Source organism: Penicillium griseofulvum, assembly GCF_001561935.1.
Source record: "Penicillium griseofulvum strain PG3 chromosome Unknown contig_84, whole genome shotgun sequence".
NCBI lineage: Eukaryota > Fungi > Ascomycota > Eurotiomycetes > Eurotiales > Aspergillaceae > Penicillium > Penicillium griseofulvum.
In genome coordinates, this window is record NW_024467475.1 from 1,370,081 (window position 1) to 1,392,315 (window position 22,235).

At 49.4% G+C, this 22,235-nt stretch overlaps 10 protein-coding genes across 10 annotated transcripts; 6 read left to right on the forward strand and 4 right to left on the reverse strand.

Annotated features, from left to right (window-relative positions):
- Positions 1–113: 113 nt before the first annotated feature.
- Positions 114–2,954, forward strand: PGRI_050450 (ABC1 kinase family protein; the record flags this gene model as incomplete). The annotated part of the gene is made up of 3 exons (XM_040792758.1): positions 114–646; positions 932–1,696; positions 1,754–2,954. 3 exons carry the CDS (start codon positions 114–116, stop codon positions 2,952–2,954), a joined length of 2,499 nt encoding a protein of 832 aa, XP_040644725.1.
- A 113-nt stretch (positions 2,955–3,067) lies between these two features.
- PGRI_050460 (uncharacterized protein) lies at positions 3,068–3,595 on the reverse strand (the record flags this gene model as incomplete). The annotated part of the gene is made up of 1 exon (XM_040792759.1): positions 3,068–3,595. One exon carries the CDS (start codon positions 3,593–3,595, stop codon positions 3,068–3,070), a length of 528 nt encoding a protein of 175 aa, XP_040644726.1.
- A 1,714-nt stretch (positions 3,596–5,309) lies between these two features.
- PGRI_050470 (transcription elongation factor DST1) lies at positions 5,310–6,230 on the reverse strand (the record flags this gene model as incomplete). The annotated part of the gene is made up of 1 exon (XM_040792760.1): positions 5,310–6,230. The coding sequence occupies one exon, from the start codon at positions 6,228–6,230 to the stop codon at positions 5,310–5,312; it is 921 nt and encodes a 306-aa protein (XP_040644727.1).
- A 1,120-nt stretch (positions 6,231–7,350) lies between these two features.
- On the reverse strand, positions 7,351–8,610 carry PGRI_050480 (GTPase-activating protein RNA1; the record flags this gene model as incomplete). The annotated part of the gene is made up of 1 exon (XM_040792761.1): positions 7,351–8,610. One exon carries the CDS (start codon positions 8,608–8,610, stop codon positions 7,351–7,353), a length of 1,260 nt encoding a protein of 419 aa, XP_040644728.1.
- A 351-nt stretch (positions 8,611–8,961) lies between these two features.
- On the forward strand, positions 8,962–9,363 carry PGRI_050490 (copper metallochaperone COX17; the record flags this gene model as incomplete). The annotated part of the gene is made up of 3 exons (XM_040792762.1): positions 8,962–8,989; positions 9,102–9,163; positions 9,223–9,363. The coding sequence occupies 3 exons, from the start codon at positions 8,962–8,964 to the stop codon at positions 9,361–9,363; spliced, it is 231 nt and encodes a 76-aa protein (XP_040644729.1).
- Positions 9,364–9,700: 337 nt separating this feature from the next.
- Positions 9,701–11,597, reverse strand: PGRI_050500 (dolichyl-P-Glc:Man(9)GlcNAc(2)-PP-dolichol alpha-1,3-glucosyltransferase ALG6; the record flags this gene model as incomplete). The annotated part of the gene is made up of 3 exons (XM_040792763.1): positions 9,701–11,084; positions 11,224–11,308; positions 11,360–11,597. The coding sequence occupies 3 exons, from the start codon at positions 11,595–11,597 to the stop codon at positions 9,701–9,703; spliced, it is 1,707 nt and encodes a 568-aa protein (XP_040644730.1).
- Positions 11,598–12,486: 889 nt separating this feature from the next.
- Positions 12,487–13,986, forward strand: PGRI_050510 (putative nucleolin protein Nsr1; the record flags this gene model as incomplete). The annotated part of the gene is made up of 1 exon (XM_040792764.1): positions 12,487–13,986. One exon carries the CDS (start codon positions 12,487–12,489, stop codon positions 13,984–13,986), a length of 1,500 nt encoding a protein of 499 aa, XP_040644731.1.
- Positions 13,987–14,928: 942 nt separating this feature from the next.
- On the forward strand, positions 14,929–16,191 carry PGRI_050520 (uncharacterized protein; the record flags this gene model as incomplete). The annotated part of the gene is made up of 1 exon (XM_040792765.1): positions 14,929–16,191. The coding sequence occupies one exon, from the start codon at positions 14,929–14,931 to the stop codon at positions 16,189–16,191; it is 1,263 nt and encodes a 420-aa protein (XP_040644732.1).
- A 919-nt stretch (positions 16,192–17,110) lies between these two features.
- Positions 17,111–17,878, forward strand: PGRI_050530 (FMN-binding negative transcriptional regulator; the record flags this gene model as incomplete). The annotated part of the gene is made up of 1 exon (XM_040792766.1): positions 17,111–17,878. The coding sequence occupies one exon, from the start codon at positions 17,111–17,113 to the stop codon at positions 17,876–17,878; it is 768 nt and encodes a 255-aa protein (XP_040644733.1).
- An 890-nt stretch (positions 17,879–18,768) lies between these two features.
- On the forward strand, positions 18,769–21,943 carry PGRI_050540 (aromatic ring-hydroxylating oxygenase subunit alpha; the record flags this gene model as incomplete). Its single annotated transcript, XM_040792767.1, has 5 exons — positions 18,769–19,595; positions 19,648–19,972; positions 20,459–20,704; positions 20,783–21,139; positions 21,212–21,943. The coding sequence occupies 5 exons, from the start codon at positions 18,769–18,771 to the stop codon at positions 21,941–21,943; spliced, it is 2,487 nt and encodes an 828-aa protein (XP_040644734.1).
- Positions 21,944–22,235: the final 292 nt, after the last annotated feature.

Below are 22,235 nucleotides of genomic sequence, written 5' to 3' on the forward strand. Positions count from 1 at the left end.
ATGACGGAAGTTCCGAGTTCTCCACAAATGCGGGGGAATTCACTTCCCCTGACAGATTTCAATTTTGTATCTCTCCATCTTCTCTAGAGGTCTTCCTCTATATAAATCACATCATGCGTCTTTTTACCGACCTTTTCCTACTTCTCGCCCTGTTCCTTTCCCCCGTCACAGCGATCGGCACATCATGCTTCAAAGTCGTCTCCGCGCTAGTTAGCCGACCAGGCCACCTCTTCGATAAATTCCAGAGCGAAATCTGCGATGCTGGATGCCAACCGACCGTCCCCCACTGGGATCAATGGACGCGCAATAACACCTTTGTCCCCGCCGTCCGAAGCCTGATGCAGCGCATGAATGTTCCCCACAAGGAAGAGGCTCTCTTGAAGATGGGCGATGATGTTGCGCTCAAGATCAAGGAAAGCTGTGGACCAATGCTAGGTGGTGGACTACATATCTGCTCTGATTCGGAGACTCTGGCTGGGTTTGGCAACTGCTTCAAGCGCAATTTCCTCAAGGCTTCGATCAAGCATCTCCCTACTTTGATCCCAATGGCATCGGAGGAATCGTGCAAAGAGCAACTTACGTTTTTGGAGGGTGATGAACTGTGGGATATTACGATTCCTCAGAATATGAGGGATTATGCGAAAGTGTGTGACACTTTGGAGGCTAAGGACCATGATGAATTATGAATTATATCTGTAAATAGTGTAAATAGTACTGTATAATATCACACATACTGATTTCACTATGTATAGGCATTTGTAGACTGAATTCCTCCGACTCCGCACGGAGCTGCTGATGACGACAACCTGGGAGGCGGCCCCCCGGAGCCGGGGGGGATGCTGACTTGACACTCAACATTCAACATCTGACACTTCTCGCAACTCTGTCTTCATCTCAGATCAGACTGGATTTGATTGATACCGCCATGCAGTGATTCGGCATCCGCCTCTCCGTTTCATATGGCGCACGCGACATTTCTCCGCCCTCTGCGGCCCACCATCCGTCCCTCAATTTGGCGTCAACACCGATACGCCCACTCAAGCCAATTCCAACCCTTCGTACCCCCGTCACCAAGTTCCTTAGGGAAACCCACAGAAGCAAAGACCTACAAACGAACGATCAAATGGTTCCGCCGAATCCTCTATGTCTCGCTAGCAACAGGCGTCGTTTATGGCATCGATAACCAGTTCTACGCCTCATCGCTGACCCGAACGGCCCGGACCTTTTCCCTCGGTCTCCTCGTCGCCCTTGACTACAAAATCAACTTCCGCCCACATCCTCCACTGGCCAGCTCTATTGCTGCCGTGCACGCCCGCAACGCAGAGCGTTTGTCCGATCTGCTGAGGCATAATGGCGGTCTCTACCTGAAGATTGGCCAGGCGATTGCCATGCAATCAGCCATCCTGCCCCCCGAGTTCCAGCAGATGTTCTCCCGCATGTTTGACGATGCGCCCCAGAATGACTGGAAGGATATTGAGAAGGTCATCCGTGAGGATTTTGGAAAATCGCCTGAGGAGGTATTCGGTATCTCATTTACGGGTGACCCTAACAAGGGCGTGATGGAGCGCAGAGCCAGAGCCAGTGCCAGCGTTGCTCAGGTTCACTGGGCTCGTCTGCAGGATGGTAGGGAGGTGGCGATCAAGATTCAAAAGCGGGAGATTGTGCAGCAATTGGTATGGGATCTCTGGGCTTTCAAGTGAGTTGTCGAGTTCGAGCCGTGCGAAGGATGTTATGCTAATGTTGAAACCAATAGAGTCGTGACCTTGATCTATAGCAAGGTGTTCGACATCCCTTTCTACAGTCTCGTTCCCTACATCAGTGAGAGACTATCGCTCGAAACAGACTTCGTAAATGAAGCAGATAACTCAGAAAATATGGCCAAGCTAGTGGCCGCTGAACCTCGCCTGCGCGATCGCGTGTATATTCCTCGTGTATATCGCGAACTGAGCTCGAAGCGCGTCATGACTGCCGAATGGGTAGAAGGCGTACGGCTCTGGAACAAAGACGCCATCACACGGCCCTGGCGCGGCGGCTGGGGCCAGGGAAGTCCAGGCTGTCACGGTACACCGCTTGACCGGCCGGGGGCAGATTCTGCGGATCGAAACATGCGTCCGCCGACGACCAAGCCTGAGCGTGATTACTGGAGAGGTCGCAATAACCGCGGCGGGCTGGGACTGTCCCTCAAGGACGTGATGACAACCATGGTAGACCTATTCTCTGCCCAGATGTTCCTATGGGGATACGTCCACTGCGATCCGCACCCGGGTAACATCTTCATCCGCCGCAAGCCAAACGGACAGCCAGAGCTAGTTCTGATCGACCACGGCCTGTATATCCACATGGAACCGGGATTCCGTCACCAATACGCGCGGTTCTGGAAAGCTCTCCTCACCTTCGACAATCGCACGCTGGGCGAGATTGTCAAAGGATGGGGCGTGAACAACCCCGATTTCTTCGCGTCAGCAACATTGATGCGTCCCTACAGTGGCGGAGATATGTCTACGCAGCGCGGTCTCCAGGGACTGAGCAAGAGGGAGCGTGCAGAGCGACACTTCGAGATGCAGCAGAAGTTACGCAAGGCGATCCGCGATATGCTAGGTGATGAAACCAAGTGGCCACAGGAGCTGATTTTCATCGGTCGCAATCTGCGCATCGTCCAAGGTAATAACCAGTTCCTGGGCTCGCCAGTAAACCGTGTTAAGATCACTGGTATCTGGGCTTCGCGTGCACTTATTGAGTCTCCGGATCTGCCGCTGGCCGAGAAGATCCGTAACATCGGTCGCCATTTGGTCTTCCGCATGGTTCTATTTAGTACTGATATATTCTTCTATTTCACCAAGGTGCGCCAGTTCTTACATCTGGGTGGTGGTATGGAGGATGATATCGAAGCCCAGATGCAGAATATGGCAAAGGATATCGGGGTTGAGCTTAACCACAGCGTCTTCGAGGGATAGACCCGTATTGAAGCGACGGGTTAGACTATGTGCATTATACCATTTATCTAGCTAGAAAGATCTCCCAAATAAAGACACTCTCCTTGCACTACTTGCGTGCATCTTAATATATTCTACCCAGTCTCAAAATCCAGATATATCCCCTCCCCACTATTAGATTCAACTAAATCCCCCAACCTCCCAAGCCTAGCAAGATATGCAGCCCCAGTATCCGCCCAAACATGATACTCGCAAATCGCCAACCACCCCTCCCCAATCCCACCACCATCAACAGCAAGCTTAATACGATAAATGAACGTCTCATCCCACGCCTGCCGCGTCTCTTTCCAGCAGAACGTCGCTGTCCCGCGCAGCGAAACGGCCATGCAGCTCTCGTCAACCACCCAGCTTTCCTCAGGCTCGAAGACCATGTTTTTGATGGAAAGAAGGGAGCCGATGAGCTCGAAGTAAGTTGCTACTCCATCTTGGCCGATGAAGGGGCGGCCTAGGAAGGGTGCTAGTTGTGGGAGACCGTGTTCGTGGACTAGAGGTTTGGGGAATGTTGTGAAGGTTGAGAGGAGTTGTTTGGGGTTTGGGGTTGGGTTTGTTAGGGCTTTTATGAGGAGGTGGATTGGTTTTAGGAGGTCTGAACGTGTAGTCATGTTGAATTGGGAATTGGGAGGTTTAGATGGTGAAGATTGGAGGGGAGAGATATATATATAGTGACATATATATGACGTTTTGGTATGTGAAATATGTCTACAAATGTATCAAAAAGCGTCAAGTAGCTTTTAAATCTTACAGTCTCAAAAGAACTATCCAGTGAATCTGCATTTCTTTTCGTGTAAGCGATCGCTTCAAGTGGTATATCTATACCACTTGAAGTTGAATCCAAGTTGCTCAGGCTCTCCCGAAGAAAGCATATCAAGAAGTCCACGCTTCTCCAAGCTCTGACAGAATGTCTTTTTCGAAGAGAAATCCTCTGACGAGCAGTTTCGACCTGTGTCACGGCATAATCCCTTCGGTTCTCCGTCATTAGCTACAGTCTCCCTCCTGTTACGCCTCCCAGAAAGCGTCTCTATGTATGCAGCCAATTCCGCAATCGAGGCATACTCGTTATACCAACATTTCTTGATAACGCAATCAATTAACGGATCACCATGTAACTCCGGAAATTCCATACGCTATAGTAAGTCCACAACCTTAGGACCATGCTCGCGCGGATCCTCAGTAAGACATCGATTCCCATAAACCTCAAAGCCGTAGTTTATAAAGTAGAATAAAGAACCGAGGGCAAATTACTCAGTTCGAGGACCTAGGAAGCCGGAACCTCCACGTGGTCCTTGATCTATCTCGTCGTCGTTAAGTATCCTTCCATAAGGGGCCATACAGGCTTCAAAATCTGACCCGATTTCTGCCGTAGAATCGAAATCTGACACTTTTAATCGGTCACGATCAAGTAAGATATTTTCGGGTCGTAGGTCGCCGTGGGCGAGATTAAGCGATTCTAGGAAAGCGATGGCTTGGGCGAGGTCGTTCATCCATTCCTTTCGTAGCGGTAGAGGTTCGAGTTTCTCTACTTTTGTGACCACGCGAGTTTGCTCGTCGCAAATATGGTTATTTTGTATCCTAGTGTAGAGGGATATATCTAATAAGCGATTAGTAGACGGAACTATCAAGCATGGATAAAAGAGAGTCGCACCTCGCATATACTCCAGAAAAATGCCGTTGGTTGTGTAGAAGTAACACTGTACTATAGAAGGACAGGGTGGATGTCGAGAAAATATTTCATAGATCTTAAGTTCTTTCGCAAATTGCTCTCTTTCAAATTCGCCGGTTTTGGGGACCTTGACTACGATGCGAGGGTGAACTTCGTAGACGAAAGAGATGGCTCCTTTCCAGATCCAGTGTACATCAAGGAACTGCTTGGTAGTTATATCAAGGAGAGAACATAACCGCAAGATAATCGAAGACAAAAGCGTTGTGGGTGGGAGGTAAAGAGAACGAAGGGGAGGGGAGGTTGGATCATGCATGTAAAATAGTATAGGTCCAATCAATGGCATTCAAGGCCTAAGCCCATGTCCAAGGTAGCCTTTGCAGTCGACCATCAATTACAGTTCTATATAGGCAGTTAAAACTTGGAATAGGATATTGGAATATCTGGATTCTGGTAGATAGTTCACTGTTTTCCATTTGCCTAAGCTTCGCTCAAGAGAAACAAATGTAGAAGACATAAAATCAAAGGCCCACACTAGAACTCCTGCGTCGGCTTTCTTAGCTGAGCTTGAAAGAATGAAAACACAAGAAAGAGAAAAAGAAGATAGAAAGCAACACCGAGTCCCAAGAATAATACATTTCCACCCCAGCTATCAGAGCTCACTGTCGCCAGGACTTGCCGCAGTTCAGACAAGTGCAAAACAGGGTCATCGGTTCATCAGCCGCGCGAGTCTGAGCCTCGGTGTAGGTAACCTTGCGTTGACCACATTTGCCGCACTGCAGACTCTTACTGATACTGCGCTCTTGCTGGGCAACCATAGCCTTATCCATGTTCTCCTTCTGAATCTTGGCATCTGCCTCACGCTGCTCAACAGATCGAAGCTCATCGTGGCTCATGCGCACAAATTGCTCAGAGGTAATTTCTCCCTCGACAACACGCACACGCAACTTCGGGTTGGACTTGTTCTTCAGATTCTGGAAAAGACTGCGGATCTTCGTGCGGTATTCCTCCTTTGTCTCCGGTCCAAGGTACTTGTATGCGGAAACCTCCACTTCAATAGCACGCGCTAGAACGACCTTCACAGACTCAGATGACCCGACACACAGTCCATCGTACATCAGTCCCGTGCAGCTATCGCGCACTCGGTTTCCGGTATGATTAATCTCCGCCCCGTCTGCCTTCCAGGTACGCTTATCGGGAGGCACGGACAGCTTCGACGCCTTGTCTGAGGGTGTAGCAGCAGCTGGGGTGGACGCTCCTGTACCGTTCTGTGCTGGTCGTGGAGAACCGCTCGAGCCCCGACTGGCTGCTGTACCACCGCCCTGCTTCTGCTTGTTCACCTCGGTGCGCCACTTGGAGACGATCTCGCTGGAGAGGCGTGCGACTTCGGGAGACTTGCTTTGCTTGAACTTGTTGACGATGATTCCGATGCGCGTCTGTCGGAGGAGGTCTTCGGTTGCCCGGACTCCGGTTTGGATATCCTTCAGAAGGCCCAGAATCACAGCGGGAGACTCGTTTGAGGTCGCGGCCTTGCCCAAGGCCTTGGCCTTAGCTTCGATCTCTTTGGCGTCCATCGCCATGTTGTGCGGGGTAGAAGGATAATGCGAGAGTGTTTGACGGGGTCAATGACGGACCGCTTGGGAAAGTTCCGCGCGACCTATAAACCACAATTGTTAGTATATCATCGTAAAAGCTTGGAGTGCAGGGTCTTTATAGGCCCCGGATGCCGGCGCATTCTGCAAAACCACGAACACATTTGTCCCTTTGGGATCACAAATATAGCACAAATGCTTTCAGCAAATGTCACACGAAACATGGCTCTGGAAATACCATGCGATATAGACTCATGCGGGTGAAGGTGGTATGCTGGTATTTTGCACGTGTCCACCTCCCCCATTTGCTCGCGGAAACTAGATAAAAACAGACAGAGACGATTGGAAACAATGATATGAGAGGTGTTATACAGATTGCGCTAGAAATAGCAATAGGCAATCGCGCAAAAACAAGAAGAAATGAGGGGTGTTTAGAGCGGTCACTCACCTGGAGATATTTCACGGTCGCGTCAGCGGTGTAGTGTTCCGAGATGGAAGCGGTGATGAAGAGAAAGAGCGGAAAGGCGCCGGCAATAAGAGCGCCAGACGCGATAGATATGGTAGATGGGATACGTCAAAGCCGACGAGGTAAGTGGGATTTGATGAGCTGCGATGTTCGAGGTTCGCGCCAAGCCTTGCCTTCCATTTTCGGAAATTCTTTTACTTTCTATACGCAGCTTTGTGTACAGACACCTGTTTACATTTCAATATTTACGATTTGAATTTTTGCTTGTCCAGATATGTATTCCATCTATATGGTTATGTATCCTCTGAACACGAGGGTCCATTGCTATGCAAACAGAATATGGATTAAAGCAAAAGGGGATTATGTGCAGCTAGGGTTTCATCATTGAAGATTGGGGGTATAACAAATGGGGGTCTTTTTGAAGGTAAAGCGTAAGCGTCGTCAGTCAGATCCTCATACCCGAAGCTTGTAAGTGGCCGTGGACACAGAAAGGGACCATGAATGGCCAGGGGGACACCAAGTAAGCCGAGGGCGTGGGTTTCTCAACCATTGGTGATATCAACGTGGCATTGGATCCATGATACGTCCGTGATGAAAGGCAGGTACTGATGGAAGTGACAATTGTCCAGCAGCTCTAGAGGTTTAGATAGCTGTCTTGCCCAGCACATCGGCCAGGGCATCGACGTCCTTGTCATCTTTCTGGGCCACCTTCTCTTCCTCGGCGCGCTCGGCATCCTTGAGATCCTTCTCAGCCTTAGCTTCTTCCTCCTCTTCCTCTTCCTCTTCTTCCTCCTCCTCGTCTTCAGAATCCTCCTCCTCGAGTTCATCCAAGTCGTCAAGACCCCAGCTATCCTCGGGGTCCTCGTCGGTACCGTGCTCCTCCTGTCGAGCCTCCAAGAGCTCACGCAGGTCAATAATGTTAGGGTCCTCCTCGGAGAAAATGTTTCCGTTGAGCTCGACACGACGGAGGCTGGGAAGAGCAGTCTTGGCGGCGTGGGTGAAGCTCTTGACGGCTTCCGCCTTCATCTCGTTGTACTGCAGACGCAGAGTCTGGAGCTTCTGGTTCTTGTTCTGCGCCAAAGCCTGGGCAACCTTGACACCACCGCGGGCAGAGAGCAGGCAATCGCCGACACCAAGCTCGCGCAGAGATGGCCAGCCAGACAAGGCCTTTGACAGAGCAGCAGAGCCCACATGGGTGAAAGTGTTGTCCTGCAGATCCAGAACCTCCAGGGATTGCGCGTGGTAGAGACCCTCGGTCAACAAGTGAGAGATACCCTCCGATCGGATGCCGTTCTGTGTCATCTTGACCGACTTCAGACCAGCGGCGTGTGCCTTGTAGGCCCGAGCCCATGCCTCCATACTGCCGTTCTCCAAGCGGTTTCGTCCGCAAACAACGCTCTCTAGCAGTCCAACCTCCTCGCCACAGTTGCGAGCTTCCTCTTTGCGCTCAGCAAGTTTTGACAGCGCGTCGGCAACCTGGGATCCGGCAGCGGGGCCGAGTCCGTTGTTGTTCAAGATGAGGTGGCGGAGGGGCACATGGCGCGAGAGGAATTCGATAAGTGGAGCCTGAGTTCTGAGACCAAAAGCATTATCGTTAAGGTTCACAGTGTGGACGGTCGAGATCTTGAGGATGGCGTTCAAGAGCGCATTCAGGGCAGTGGGGATTTCGGTCAGGAGACGACCGGTGAAGATATCGTCGAGGTAGGCAGCTTCGAGGCACTTTTGGGTCTGCAGGACCTCGGCGAGACGCTCGGACGCGCCAATGCCCAGGGTGTTTCCACCGAGACGGATTTCGGTGTAGTCGGTGTTGTCAATCAAGGGCTGGATGTGCACATTGATGTCCTCTGCGCTGTCGAGCTTGAGGACTTTGCCCTCGAGGGAGAAGACCTTGGGAGGGGCCATGGCGGGGTAGTTGTTCAAGTGGGATATTGAGATGAAAAAAGAAATAAAATAGGAAAAGGGTCAATGGCAGATATTATCCCAGCAATTAGGAGACCCAAGTAGACCCAAGGATAGAAAGGAAAAACCGAAACAGTCAATGTAACAGAAGAGGAGGCGACTCCGGGGAGGCAAGTTTGTTGATAACAAAAAAAAATAACTACGGTGCAGCATAGAGACCAGTTACGCTGCACGAGCCATTAATAATGTCCGATGGTGTTAGGTCAACTTGTAAGCATTTGACAACTTACCACTCCCTTTCTGTCTTCCGTTTACCTTGAAATATCTAAAAAGTACATCTACATATCCATCACAATGTCCTGGCTCTTCGGTTCCTCAAACGGTATGTACCAATCCCTCTTTCCACATCGGGCCGAATACTTGCGCAATGCGCCAGTCCTATATATCAGAGAATCTTGGAAGATCTTGACCCTCGCTTACACAGTTATCTACAGAGAAAAGCGCTGCTGCCCCCGAGCAAGCGCCCGCTCAGCCCACCCAGTCTGAGAAGCCCAAGGTATGACCCGATACTGCCGAATCTACAAGCGCAAGGGACTGATTTTGCCATCATTGTAGCCCTGCTGTGTCTGCAAACCCGAGAAGACCGCCCGCGATGACTGCATGCTCTTCTCCAAGTCCGAAAACCCTGAGCAGGAGTGCAAGTCCACGATCGAGCAGTACAAGACTTGCATGGCCGGATTTGGCTTCAAGGTCTAGCTCGTTCTCTGACCTAATAGCCTCGGCTGTACTACTATCACTATACAACATTGTACCATAGCATTCATTGGCGGGAGTTTCTTGTTTTACTGGATATCGTCTGTTTTAGGGCATGTTTGCTCAGATGTGACATATTGGAATCTAGAGTTTGGCACTCCAGATGATAGGGATGATTTTCCCAATACAACATCTCACCTCTCAAAGAAAGAATACCGAATCAATTATATTAATAAATGATATTAATGAAATGAGACAGTAGTTGTACTGCCTCATTTTGGATAATCACATAATATGGGGTATCACTGAAAATCATACAGCTGTCCGCCTAGGCAAACAATCACTGCTTCTTTTTCTGGCTTTCCTCTTCTGTCGCCTGCCGACTGATCTGGCGGCATTGGGTGTATAGTTTCCACATACACCATAGATAGGCAATCCCAAACCCAGCAGCTCCGATCAGAGCATTCAGTACCACCCAAAGATCTGGTTTTCCGGGAGGTGGAGGCACGAATGCTTCAAGGATATGCCAGGCAATCATGACCAAATAGAAACCAAAGTGTAGAAGGGTTGTGAGAGTGTTGGGCTCGAGGTGGGCATTGGAGTCTTCAGGGGATGGTCGACTTCGGTAAGTCTCGAAAGAAGTAGGAGGCAAACCGAGAAGATAGGCCCAGAGCAAAGTCATGACTATGTAAGGAACGCGAAGCTCATCGCGCTTAAGAAGGGGGTACATGGTCCATGAGCCAAGAACGTTGGCCCAACCCACCCAGGCGCGTGTTTCTTTACTCAGTCCACCGTTACCAGCAAGCAGTAGGGTCATTGGTAGCAGAGGCAGCAACACACTCTTTTCATGGACCTGGAAAGAGAACAAGAAAAATCCCCAGGCGACGGCAGATAGAGCAGGAAGGAGAAGCGAAGCCCGGGGGTGGCGGAAGATGATAGCACAGGGAATAATAATTGACACCAATGTGGCACCGAGTGACGCTCGTTGTAACAATGTAGCATCGAAGCGGGTGAGCTTGTAGAAAGTGTGAATGGCGCACCAAGCGTTAGCAACCTTGTCTTCGAAAAGCCCACGTGCAAAGGGGAACACCCGATGAATGATCTGCATTAGTTGGAATAATAACCCATATGTAACGGAGTTCTTGTCCAACTGGATAGAAAGTGCCTGTAACAGAGGCGGCACTGGGGAAGAAGCAAATTCCTTTCGAGCTTCGGCATTGGAGGCCCCAACCATAAGGGGAGTCAGCAGCAAAGCAAAAGCAGCCAATGTGACGAGGGCTATGCTGACAAGGCGGGGAATGTTAATCCGAGGGAATATGCAGACACCGAGAAGATAGGCGAACATGACTGGTGCATAGTACAACGCCATCTGTTTGAATCCCAGTGCACCAACGAAGAAAATGCAAGCCCAGAGCATACGCCCCGCTAAGATAGCATCCAAACTGGCAACTACCAATCCAAGCATGACTGTGTTGTATTGGAAATGGCCATGGTCAATGAGGATGTTCGCTGGCTGAAGGAGGATCGCTACGAGAGCAATCGAGGCGGACCATGCATGGACATCCTGCATCCGAGTGTAGCGGCGGAGGAAATTAACCACGGCCGGAATGAACACAAAGTATTCGGATATAACGACAGTAGCGCGCATGTATACTTTCAAACGGGAGTCCTCGAAACCTCGGGAAGCGTCCAAGGCGAACCATGTTGGATCAAAGGCGGAACCACTAGACAAGTCAGCAGGAGCCCAATGGAATTTCACAATGAATGACAAGGTGGGAAGTATACATTTTTCCAAATAACCAGCTGTGATATGCGGTCAATGGTGGATAATCGAGACCCCAGTATTGCAGATCGTATATGTACCACTTCGCCAAAGGCAGATGTGTGGTAATTTCCATCCAATGCCGTTGCGCCTCAAAATCGCCATGCATTGGGGGTACCTGAAAGCCTAGAAGGTATTAATTCTGCATTCACGCCAAAGAGAGACAATATCACATACCAGAGTAACCCCATAAGCTCACAGCCCATCGGAATAGGCCAACGGCCATGAGGACAAGTGGGAGAATCAGCCATTGAGAAACACCAGCCCGAGCAGCCCACAAAAATGAGACTAGCGGAAATGCTGGGGATTGCTTCCCATCACCTAGATCTAAGATCAGGTTATTGTTGGAGCCGGGCGAGATCGCAATCTTTCTCTTCTTGCGGGGACGGTGGGAGGATGGTGTTGGAGGGGCCATGACGGTAGAAGGCCAGAGGGAGAACTTATCGTCCCATTGACTTATTCAAAGAAAAAAAGTTGAACAGTGTGTAAGGAGTGATAGTAGAAGAATATTGTGCCTTCATATGTTTACGTAGACGAATGCAGAAGATACCGCCAATTGACACGCGATTGTGAGTCGTCAACAGGCACAGGACAGGTACCCACATAGTGTTGGGACTAAGTAAATAATCTAACCTTTCTAGGTAGGCGGAGTAGTTCTGCCAGCCTCCGAATTTTTTTTTCCAAAATTTTTCCTTATCAGAGCTGATGGTCCCCCAGCTCTTCACTTTTTTTTCTCTTCTTCTTCCCATCCTCTCTACTTTTCTCTTTCATCCCCTTAAAAAAAAGCAGTCTGTTTCAGGTTGCTTTACTTGTACCATCTCTTGAATACTCAAGAGATCTTCATACACACTAACTAACGCAGTCGCGTGGGTTTATCTCGTAAGTTCGTTCGGATACTCTGTGGGCTTCTTATCACTCTGAGGGCTGTGGGCTTGACATACATCTATTCTGTGGGCTCTGTGGGACATCTTCCTCGTGGGTTACATATTCTAGACAGTATTGGCTGTCTGTTGCTTGTGGGCTTGAAAACTTGTCCGTCCGTGGGTAGTGGGTTAACGTCCAGCTGTGATTTAGTTCACTTCTGGCAGTTCTTCTGAGGGCTGTTGTTCCATTTTACACATCCATAACACGGGTGCTTTGAGGGATCGTGGGCTTTGCCGCACATACTACAAGAATTTCACTTGTCACTACAGTATGTGCCACCCTACCCAAGCTACAAGCCAGCCTTCCAAGCCCTCTCCATGAGTTCCCTCTATTATATCAAAGAGCAATCTGCTAACATCTCATCTCGCCTCTAGTTCACAATGTCCAAGACATCTACCAAGGTTGCCGATAAGGCTAGCAAGGCCAGCAAGGCCTTGAACAAGGTCAAGGATGCCGGTGTCACCAAGGCTTCCCAGTCCCCCGCCGCCAAGAGCAAGGCCGTTGCCAACAAGGTCGCTGCCAAGGAGAAGGCCTCCAAGAAGAACAAGAAGAAGGAGCCTACTCCCAGCTCCTCTTCCGAGTCTGAGTCCGAGTCCGATGAGGATATGAAGGATGCTTCCTCCAGCTCCGAGTCCGAGTCCGAGTCCGAGGATGAGAAGCCCGCCCCCAAGAAGGCTGAGAAGAAGGTTGCTGCCAAGAAGGCTGAGTCCTCCGATTCTTCCGACTCTTCCGACTCAGACTCTTCCGAGTCTGAGGAGGAGAAGCCCGCTCCTAAGAAGGCCGAGAAGAAGGTTGCTGCTAAGGCCGAGTCCTCCGACTCTTCCGACTCTGACTCTTCCGAGTCCGAGGAGGAGAAGCCCGCTCCCAAGAAGACCGAGAAGAAGGCTGAGTCTTCTGACTCTTCCGACTCTGACTCCTCTGAGTCCGAGTCTGAGTCCGAGGCCAAGAAGGCTTCTTCCGACTCCGAGTCTGGTTCCGACTCTGACAGCTCTGACTCTGACTCTGACTCCGAGGAGACCCCTGTCTCCAAGAAGCGCAAGGCTGATGAGGAGCCTGCCGCTGCTGCCAAGAAGTCCAAGACCGAGGATCTCCCCGAGGGTGCTGTTGCCAACCTCTTCATCGGTAACCTGTCCTGGAACGTCGATGAGGAGTGGCTCCAGCGTGAGTTCGCCGAGTTCGGTGAGCTCAACGGTGTCCGCATTGTTACCGACCGCGAGACTGGCCGCTCCCGTGGCTTCGGCTACGTTGAGTACACCAACGCCGCCGATGCCGTCAAGGCCATGGAGGCCAAGAAGGGTACCGATCTTGATGGTCGCACCATCAACCTCGACTACGCCGCTCCCCGTCAGGCCAACCCCCCTGCCGACCGCTCCCAGGATCGTGCTCGCTCTTACGGTGACTCTACCAGCCCCGAGAGCGACACTCTCTTCGTTGGCAACCTTCCCTTCAGCGCCACTGAGGATGCTCTCCACGAGGCCTTCGGTGCCCACGGTTCCGTTCTCGGAATCCGTCTCCCCACTGAGCAGGAGACCGGCCGCCCCAAGGGCTTCGGTTACGTTCAGTTCTCTTCCATCGACGAGGCTAAGGCTGCCCACTCTGCCCTCAACGGCCACGAGCTCGAGGGCCGTGCTATCCGTCTTGACTTCTCTACTCCCCGCCCTGCCGGTGGTGACCGTGGTGGCTTCGGTGGTCGCGGCCGCGGTGGCGGTGGTTTCGGTGGACGCGGCGGTGGTGGTCGCGGTGGTGGCCGTGGTGGCTTCGGTGACCGCGGTGGCCGTGGTGGTGGTCGTGGTGGCTTCGGCGACCGTGGCGGCCGTGGTGGCCTCAACAAGGGCAAGGGTAGCATCCCTGAGTACAAGGGTACCAAGGTTACCTTCTAAACTTGATGTTTTCTGCATACGTTTGATTTCCGCAACATAACGGTGTCCATGGGTCTCAGGTTTGCTTTGAGAGGAAAAAAGTTCGTGTTTAATTATGTGTAATATGATCTTAGCTCAGGTATCTTCAATTTGATACATCATTTCAATTTTCATTCTGATGAACTTCGTGCCTTTTGTACAACGTAAACATGTAACCATGGATGAGTTAGGTATATTGCCGTCAGAATCCGCCTTCCCCGCGCAATATTCTTTGTTTTTGCCTACTCAGTACATTCATCGGTGGTTGATTCGTGCTTCTTTGATCAACTTATTGATGAAAGCATGTCTCTTTGCGAGCTTCTCGAATCCCAACATTCCGGAATAAAACCACGCCACTGACGATCGAGGAGATCATCTTTCTTTGCCTTGTCACGGGCTGCAAATCACCTGTTCAGTCTGCTGATCACCTCATCATATCGATTCTTTCCATCTGGAAGCTTTCTTCATCTTTCTGTCTCTTTTGTTTTCTGTTTCTGAAGATTTATTCAACTGTTTTTCTTTTAGCTACTAATTCCTGTGAGCAAAAAGGAGTATAAAGCCCTTGCTTTGGGCATCAGTGATCGACTCCGCATTTGATAAGATAACCCCACATCCACGGGTTGACCGCTCTCTTGTACTCCAGAGTGGCCTGATCCCCTCTCTTTTATATTTCTATTCACTCCCTCTTATATTTTCTTCAACTCTCTGGCTATGCAACCAAATCACTATATGTTGGGTCAGGCGCATGAGCCTAGAGCCGCAAGTCGGATGACTGATGGCCATCAGCCGCTTCAAGATAACGGTCAGCCTCAACCATCCGGTGCGGCGCCCATGAGATCAGAGGGTATGTAGTCCTTTTTATAATCTGCCCGGTACCTCCCTCGGTGAACGTTCATTATACAAAATTGCGCTCACACCTCTATAATGTACTCACTACGATACTACATAGATTCTTGGATCGACGTATCCTCGCAACCGTCCTCTTCCTCCTTCTCGTCTGCTGCTACGAATGAAGATATAATCACCACCGGCTTACAAGTCGAGCACGGAGAAGCGGGAGCATATCAGCGCCGCAATAGGCGACGCCGTCTACAACACCTTGCTGCTATCACCACAGCCCAGGTAGACTATGCATCGCGGGATACCAGCCAAGCCAGTAGCAGTCAGGAGGAGTATGAGGAGAGCGAAAGCGAGTCTGATCGCGTTCTCAGCAGCTCAAATGAAGATATCCCTCGCCAAACGCTTCCACCTGCGTTGTCTGCGCGCTCTGCACAACCCTCCTCAGGTTCCGACGCTGCCTCTAGCGATGATGAAGATGATACTTCTACTGCCCTAGGGATGGGCATCAGCCCATCACCTTTCGTACCTCAACCAAACATATTCACACACCCACCGGCGACATCAGAGCCTGGATGGCCTGCACGGCGTACTCAACCTAATGGCCCATCTACCTCTACTCACCGTGCAGCCCCTCGAAGAGAATCTTACCCTAGCCCGCGATCATCGCGGAGAACTCAATATCAGCACAGCCCTTACAATATGATCTCTCCTTCTCACCATACCGACCATGATGCCGCCCTTCGTGCCAGCCTATCAACACTTCTTTCATGTGCCGCTGCTGCCAGAGGCCTTCCTAAGAATGATAGTCGACCATCACCCGCCCCAGCTGCTCCCTCGAGTGGCGGACACCCCGCTTCATTCCGATTAGTAGGCCCATCCGTTGCTATGGGAGAGGAGAGCAGCGATGAAGAGACCACATCCTCGCCACGGTATCCAGAAACAAGTCCCTCTAAAGGTGCATCTCAGAGGCACCGAAGAGTACCGTCAGTGTCATCCGACCCAGCTGCCACCAAAACAAAGCGCCGTTCCAGTTCCCCTAAAGACCATGGTGCCTCCTCGAAGAAGAGTCGTCGCGTGAGCATGACAGATTCAGCAACGACTGTTAGCCCCACGATCATGACATGGGTCATCAGCGCCGGGGTTGTCGTTCTATTCTCCGCAATCAGCTTTTCTGCCGGGTATATGATCGGCCGCGAGGTTGGTCGAGTTGAGGTCGGAATGATGGGAGATGGTGTTCCTGGTCCTCGTCCCTCAACCGGGTGTGGGCAGGAAGCGGTCCGTGGCGGACTCCGAAAACTGCGCTGGGGATCTGCGGCTGCAGGATCTGCTACTCTTGCATCAATGTAATGTTTTACGATGAATGGCGATGATATCAACGAATTACGATGTCAACAAAGGAGGATGTACTGCTCGAGCTGCGTTCGTGCTTTTTGAACATAGGCCCAGATGCCGGAGCATCCTCATGATTTTCTGTTTGGTATTCTACTGTTATCTCATTGATTGATGGTCATTGAGATTCTCTTGTTATGTGTTGGGAGGTCTTATGCCCTTCCGACAATAAAATTAGGCGCATTTTTATGTTTTACGCAGGTGGTTTTTGTTTGGAAGCGACGGAGTCTTGGTTCTAGTCCCTCTCTGGTCTTCTATTCCGGCTTCTGTGCGATTTTTTCAATCTATACCCTCTTTTTATCAGCCTATCTTATATATCAAATGAAGGATTCTCTTACAAAATTGGGTTCGGTCAATATACGCACAGCTGCCACTATCTTGCCTGTTTGTACATCCAAGTACATTCTCTATATTGCAGATAAAGTAGAGTGGGTCCAGAGATAGCCAATAGGAATTCTGAATATTCCCCGATAGATTGGGCTATACCCAATACGGTACACGTGGTAAATACTAGCCAAAATTGGTTAGACTGCTTCGATCCCCCAGGGCTGCTTCTATTTGGAAGAACCGTGAAGATCAGGCGTCTTTGCTGCCAATGATGTAGGCAATTAATCGAACTTTCCTATTAATTCTTTCTACAGGATTTTGATAATCCGGGAAAATGACAAAAGTTCCTGTCCCCGCCGGGTCTCTGCAGGTGCCGGTTGGACATGCCTTTAGCGGACGAATCCTTGGCTACTGATAACAAATCAACGATACGATAATCTGAGATTTGGCGGGGGGCTTGATTTGGGTCATTATTGTCTTCCTACACAATTGCCTTCATACCTCTGTCTTTTACATCCTCTGACACCTCTTTTCCTAGCCGCTATCCAACATGTTCTTCCAAAGCGCCCACGAGGAGAAAGACAAAGAGGTCTTGCTCCATTTCATCCGAGAAAACCCACTCGGGATTTTGATCACCGGAATGAACTCCTCCCAGCAAGACTTCCTACAATGCACCCATGCTCCATTTGTTGTGGATTTCCCAGAGGAATCAGGCAAGACGGATCCCTACCTCCGCGCCCATATCGCCAAGCAGAACCCGCAAGTCAAATCAATGATAGAAGCCGTGGATAACCAGCCGCCGAACGTTCTCGAACTTGAACAGGACGTCTTAGTTCTCTTCAATGGCAAGCATGACCATTACGTGACTCCGAAATTTTACGTTGAGACAAAGCCCAGCACAGGGAAGGTTGTGCCTACATGGAATTACTCCGCCGTCCAAGCGTATGGCAAGATGTCGCTATACTATGACGCCAAGACACCAGAGACCGGGGTATTCCTCGCAAAGCAACTGCATGATCTTTCGCAGCACACGGAGAAGTCGATTATGGGGTATACTGGTGGCGAGAAACCGGAGCCATGGAAGGTGTCGGATGCGCCTGAGTCGTACACTGACCTCCTGAAGAAGAATATTGTTGGAATAGAGATTCGTATCACCAAGCTTCAGGGGAAATTCAAGATGAGCCAGGAAATGCGCCCTGGGGACCGTGAGGGTGTTATTCAGGGATTCGCGAAGCTAGGTGGTGATACCGGCGTGGCGATTTCGAATTTGGTCAAAGAGCGAGGTGAATTGCGTGATGCGAAGAAGCGAGATGTTTAAAGATATAATTAAGATCTGGCATCACTTTACTTCCATTGAAATGACCAATATACCGTGCCGGTGTGCTAACAGATACCGGGAGAGATACCGGGAGGGACAACTTTTGTATTTGTTGACCTGATATGTCCTGTATTACTCTGCTCTTGTTTATAAATAGCAGTGATAGGATATTTGCCGAACTCCCTGTAGACACAAAGTCGTGTGACGTGTCTTTTCAGCCAGATTGTTGGTCACTTTATCGATCTCTTATTGCTACCTATTTCCTATATGCGGTCCGTTCTGATTCCAAATCTACCCACATGGGCAAGACTGACGATTATCCTCTCGATTTCGTCAAACATGAGACATAATAAAGAAGTAAGGACTACGGGTAGTACTCCACGGTTTTGAGGAACCCGAGTCCTCGTGATCAAAAGTCGGCATTAATTCGTATGTTGTATAGATCGAGACTTAAGGTTCATGCAGCTTATTTATGCGAACTTCTATTGGCTGCAGGATCCGATCGGCGTTCGAAGGTATATAGTATGCATGCCCAGCTCTAAACAAAGCACTATAGCGTGGACTATCGGATACTTACCCGAGTACGGAGTATACATTTCGGGTTCGAGAACATTTGGCCAAATAACCCATAATGGCGTTTAATCCCCCGGCCTGTAGTGCAGGTAGTCGATTGTGGCGGGGGTGGCGGGTTCGATATCTGTTCTTGGAAGACCAACCCGCCTCATATAGGGTTGCCCTACTAAATTGGACTACGGCCGGTCATCTGATCGGAGTATAGACGTGGCTACCAGTCAGATATCAAATTGTTTGATAACGTATAAAGGTATCATTATGATGACCAGGAAAGCAACAAAGAGCAATCCACTTCCCATCGAACTCGCTTATTTACCATGGCTTCAATGTTGCACTATTTCGGCTTCAACGCCTCTACCTCTAAGGAAGAAGCCAAAGCTTCTCCCGTTCGCGCCCTGCCTGCATCATGGTACACTTCACCAGAGATGTACGAGCTAGAGCGCCGAGCCATATTCTCAAAGAGATGGCTTTTCATTACCCACAGCATGCGGTTGAAGAACACTGGCGACTGGCTCCGCTATGAGATAGCAGGTTTCGACTTCATAATCACCCGTGACCGACAAGGCAATATCAACGCATTCCACAACGTATGCAGACACCGTGCATACCCGGTAGTCGAGAAAGAGGAATCCGGAAATTCCGCAATCCTCGCTTGTCGATACCACGGCTGGTCTTACGGACTGAATGGCAAGCTTGCCAAAGCTACGAAATACCAAGAGCTGAGTAACTTTGATAAGGAACATAATGGTCTTTTCAGAATCCACCTCAAGATCGATACCAATGGCTTTATCTGGGTTAATATGGATGCGAATGAAGTTCCAGAAGTGTCATGGGAGGAGCATTTCCAAGACGTTGACAAGCAGGAGCGGTACAAAGCATACAACTTCGATGACTATGATCTTGACCATACTTATGCGCTTGAGGGTGATTATAACTGGAAGATATTGGCGGACAATTTCAACGAATGCTACCACTGCCCTACAACACACGCTGATATTCCTGAATTTCTCAACCTTGAATCCTTCGATAGCGATCTCAAAGGTGGACACATACAACACCATTGCGAATCTACACCAGAGCAAATTGAGAAGGGTCTTTACACTGCTAGTACTTACTACTTCCCGATGTCTGCCATGGTTGTGTCGTAAGTATTTCTCATATACTTTCCCAAGAGAAACGTCTTCTAACATACACAGGCCGCATTTTATCATGATACAGAAATTCCTCCCTTCAAGCGCCAAAAGCTCAAAGATGGCTTATGAGATTTACCGAAACCGAAACTCCTCCGATACAGACTTCAAACTTATCAGTGATATGTACGCGCGCGTCATGGGAGAAGACAAAGTTCTCTGCAACAATGCACAAAGGAATCTTGACCGAAATGTCTTTACGAGTGGCGAGCTTCATCCTAAGTACGAGAAGGCGCCGCTGTTCTTCCAGAGAACAGTCCGTGAGGTCATCACTGAGCACTTTGAGCGTGAGAAAACTGAAGGGCGGGAGATCTGGCCGGCAAAACCGAAGGTATTGTGCAACGCAGAAGTCAGTGAGAAGGATGAGCAAATTTGTGCATCTTTGGCCTGTGGACACCAGAAAGAGCTTTTAGCTTGGTGATTTTTTGGGACGTGGAGTTCCGAGTACATGATTTTGGATATGAATTATAAGTTGCTCAATTGAATTTAATCTCATTTAACCTTCTTGAAGATGTGGTCGACCTCTAGACATGGTGTAAATGAACAAGAATAGTTTTCTAGGTATAACATATGATAGGGGTAAAAAAAACAAACAAATTCAGATGGTGGCTGGAGCTAAAGAAAAGGGGGCAAATATAGGCGTTGCTGACATCCACTGGTGAATGAAAATGTGGGAGTTCCCAACATAAACGACCCTTCTGCCTAAGGAAGCCTAGAAAACAGCGCCAAGGAAATCGTATTGGGGCTAGTGCGCTGGAAGTTATATAAGAAGACCATGACCAGCTCTTTTTAGAGAATTAACTACTTTACTGCAAAGAACATGGCATTCAACCTCCCCATAGAGCTACTGGAGATTATCACGTCTTTCTCGGACACGGAAACCCTCAAGGAGCTGAGACTGACAAACCACATGCTATCTGGCCTTGCAACCAAGAATCTATTCTCCACGTTCGCACTCAACACCTCGGATCAAAGCTGTGAGGATTTCGGGTCAATCGTAGACCATCCGCAGTTGAAAGAACATGTGCGCAAAATTCGCCTCAATACTGTCGAGGAAGACGATGTAAGTGAGATATCAAAGTGAGATAGAGTAATATAAACTGCCGTGCACTTAATGGTTAGCTAATATGCAGGATGTTAGGGCTCTGACGATGAGCATGATGAACTTGAGTTGCCTTACAAATGGAAGAAGCTCCTACTCACGCTACCAAAATTTCCAAATCTCGAAAGCGTCGTTCTGCGCTTCGAGAAAAACTGCACGATGGACGATAGTTGGACTTTCATACCTCAGCCACCTGCGTACCGAGAAGCCATCATAGAATGGCTGGGTACGGGGCTAGTGTCTTTGAAACAACCATTGAAAGAACTGGGGATTCAGAATCAGCAGAACGTAACAACACCGAGCAAAGATCTTCAGCAAGTACTGAGCACACTGAGTTCGCTGAGAATGAATGTTAAGCATCAGCTCGAACCAGCATGTCCTGAAAATGAAATCGAGGTTCGTATTTGCTCTATCTGCTCGAAAGATGTTTAAGTATAGTTGATGCTAATTTGACCAAATTTCTGATAGATGGAGGAAGTGGAAGAATTCTACGCAAATATACTGCCGTCATTGTGGCTGAAACCCACGATGGGATCACTTCGGAAGCTGTCTCTATACGCCAATTTGTACTGGGGTTTCTATCCCAAATTCAGCCTCGAAGGGATCCACTTCCCAAACTTGCAGTCGCTTACTCTGGGAAACTTCTGCTTCTTCGAAGATCAGCAGCTTGATTGGATTCTATCGCACTCGTCAACACTTCAGCAACTTAACCTTGACGATTCTCCGATCTTATTCCAAGCGAGAATACTGGATGACGAATCACAGCTTGCTAAATGTCCGCTATCAAAATCCAGAATGGAATATCGCACTGGTCAACCCAGGCTCCTTGATGATGGCTGGTACTACCATTATCCACGCCGGTGGCATCACTACTTTGCCTCATTTGAGACAGGCCTTCCGCACCTCCGTCGTTTTGCGATTGGTCACAATGCAGCATGGCGTTCGGAGGATGGGTTTAATCTACCCTTTGAGAAAGAACTCGACCTTGTGCCGGCATTGCTGAAAGACCGGTACATGTTGTTTAATGGCGGTGTTGGACCCTCTCAATTTTCGGGACCAGAATATTACAATGGGGACGAGGATTGGCCGCAGTGCCATGACGAAGATCGTGACGCTTTGAAGGCATTATACCGGAAGATCAAGCAGCAGGTAAACTATGCAAAGTTTGAGATAGGGCACGAGGATATGGATGACGATTAAAGATCTGCGTGAACACAAAGCAAGCAAGCGTTTCGTTACTTTATGGATGAGCTATGACGAGCCGTTTTCTTTCCTTTTCTCAATGGACTTCTAGCAATGCAGGTCACCTCTCATATCTGATTCTATATATACCCTAGAAAAGTGAATATAGAAGTAGAATCACGCCAGATCTACGATCTATATAGCACGTGACCCGGAAGTTCAGAAAAGGCAAAAGCCGAACCAATCAAAAGGCGGTGAAAGCGGGTATGTAAAAGGACCCCCGGGGGTCCGGGGCTTACCCGCGGATAAG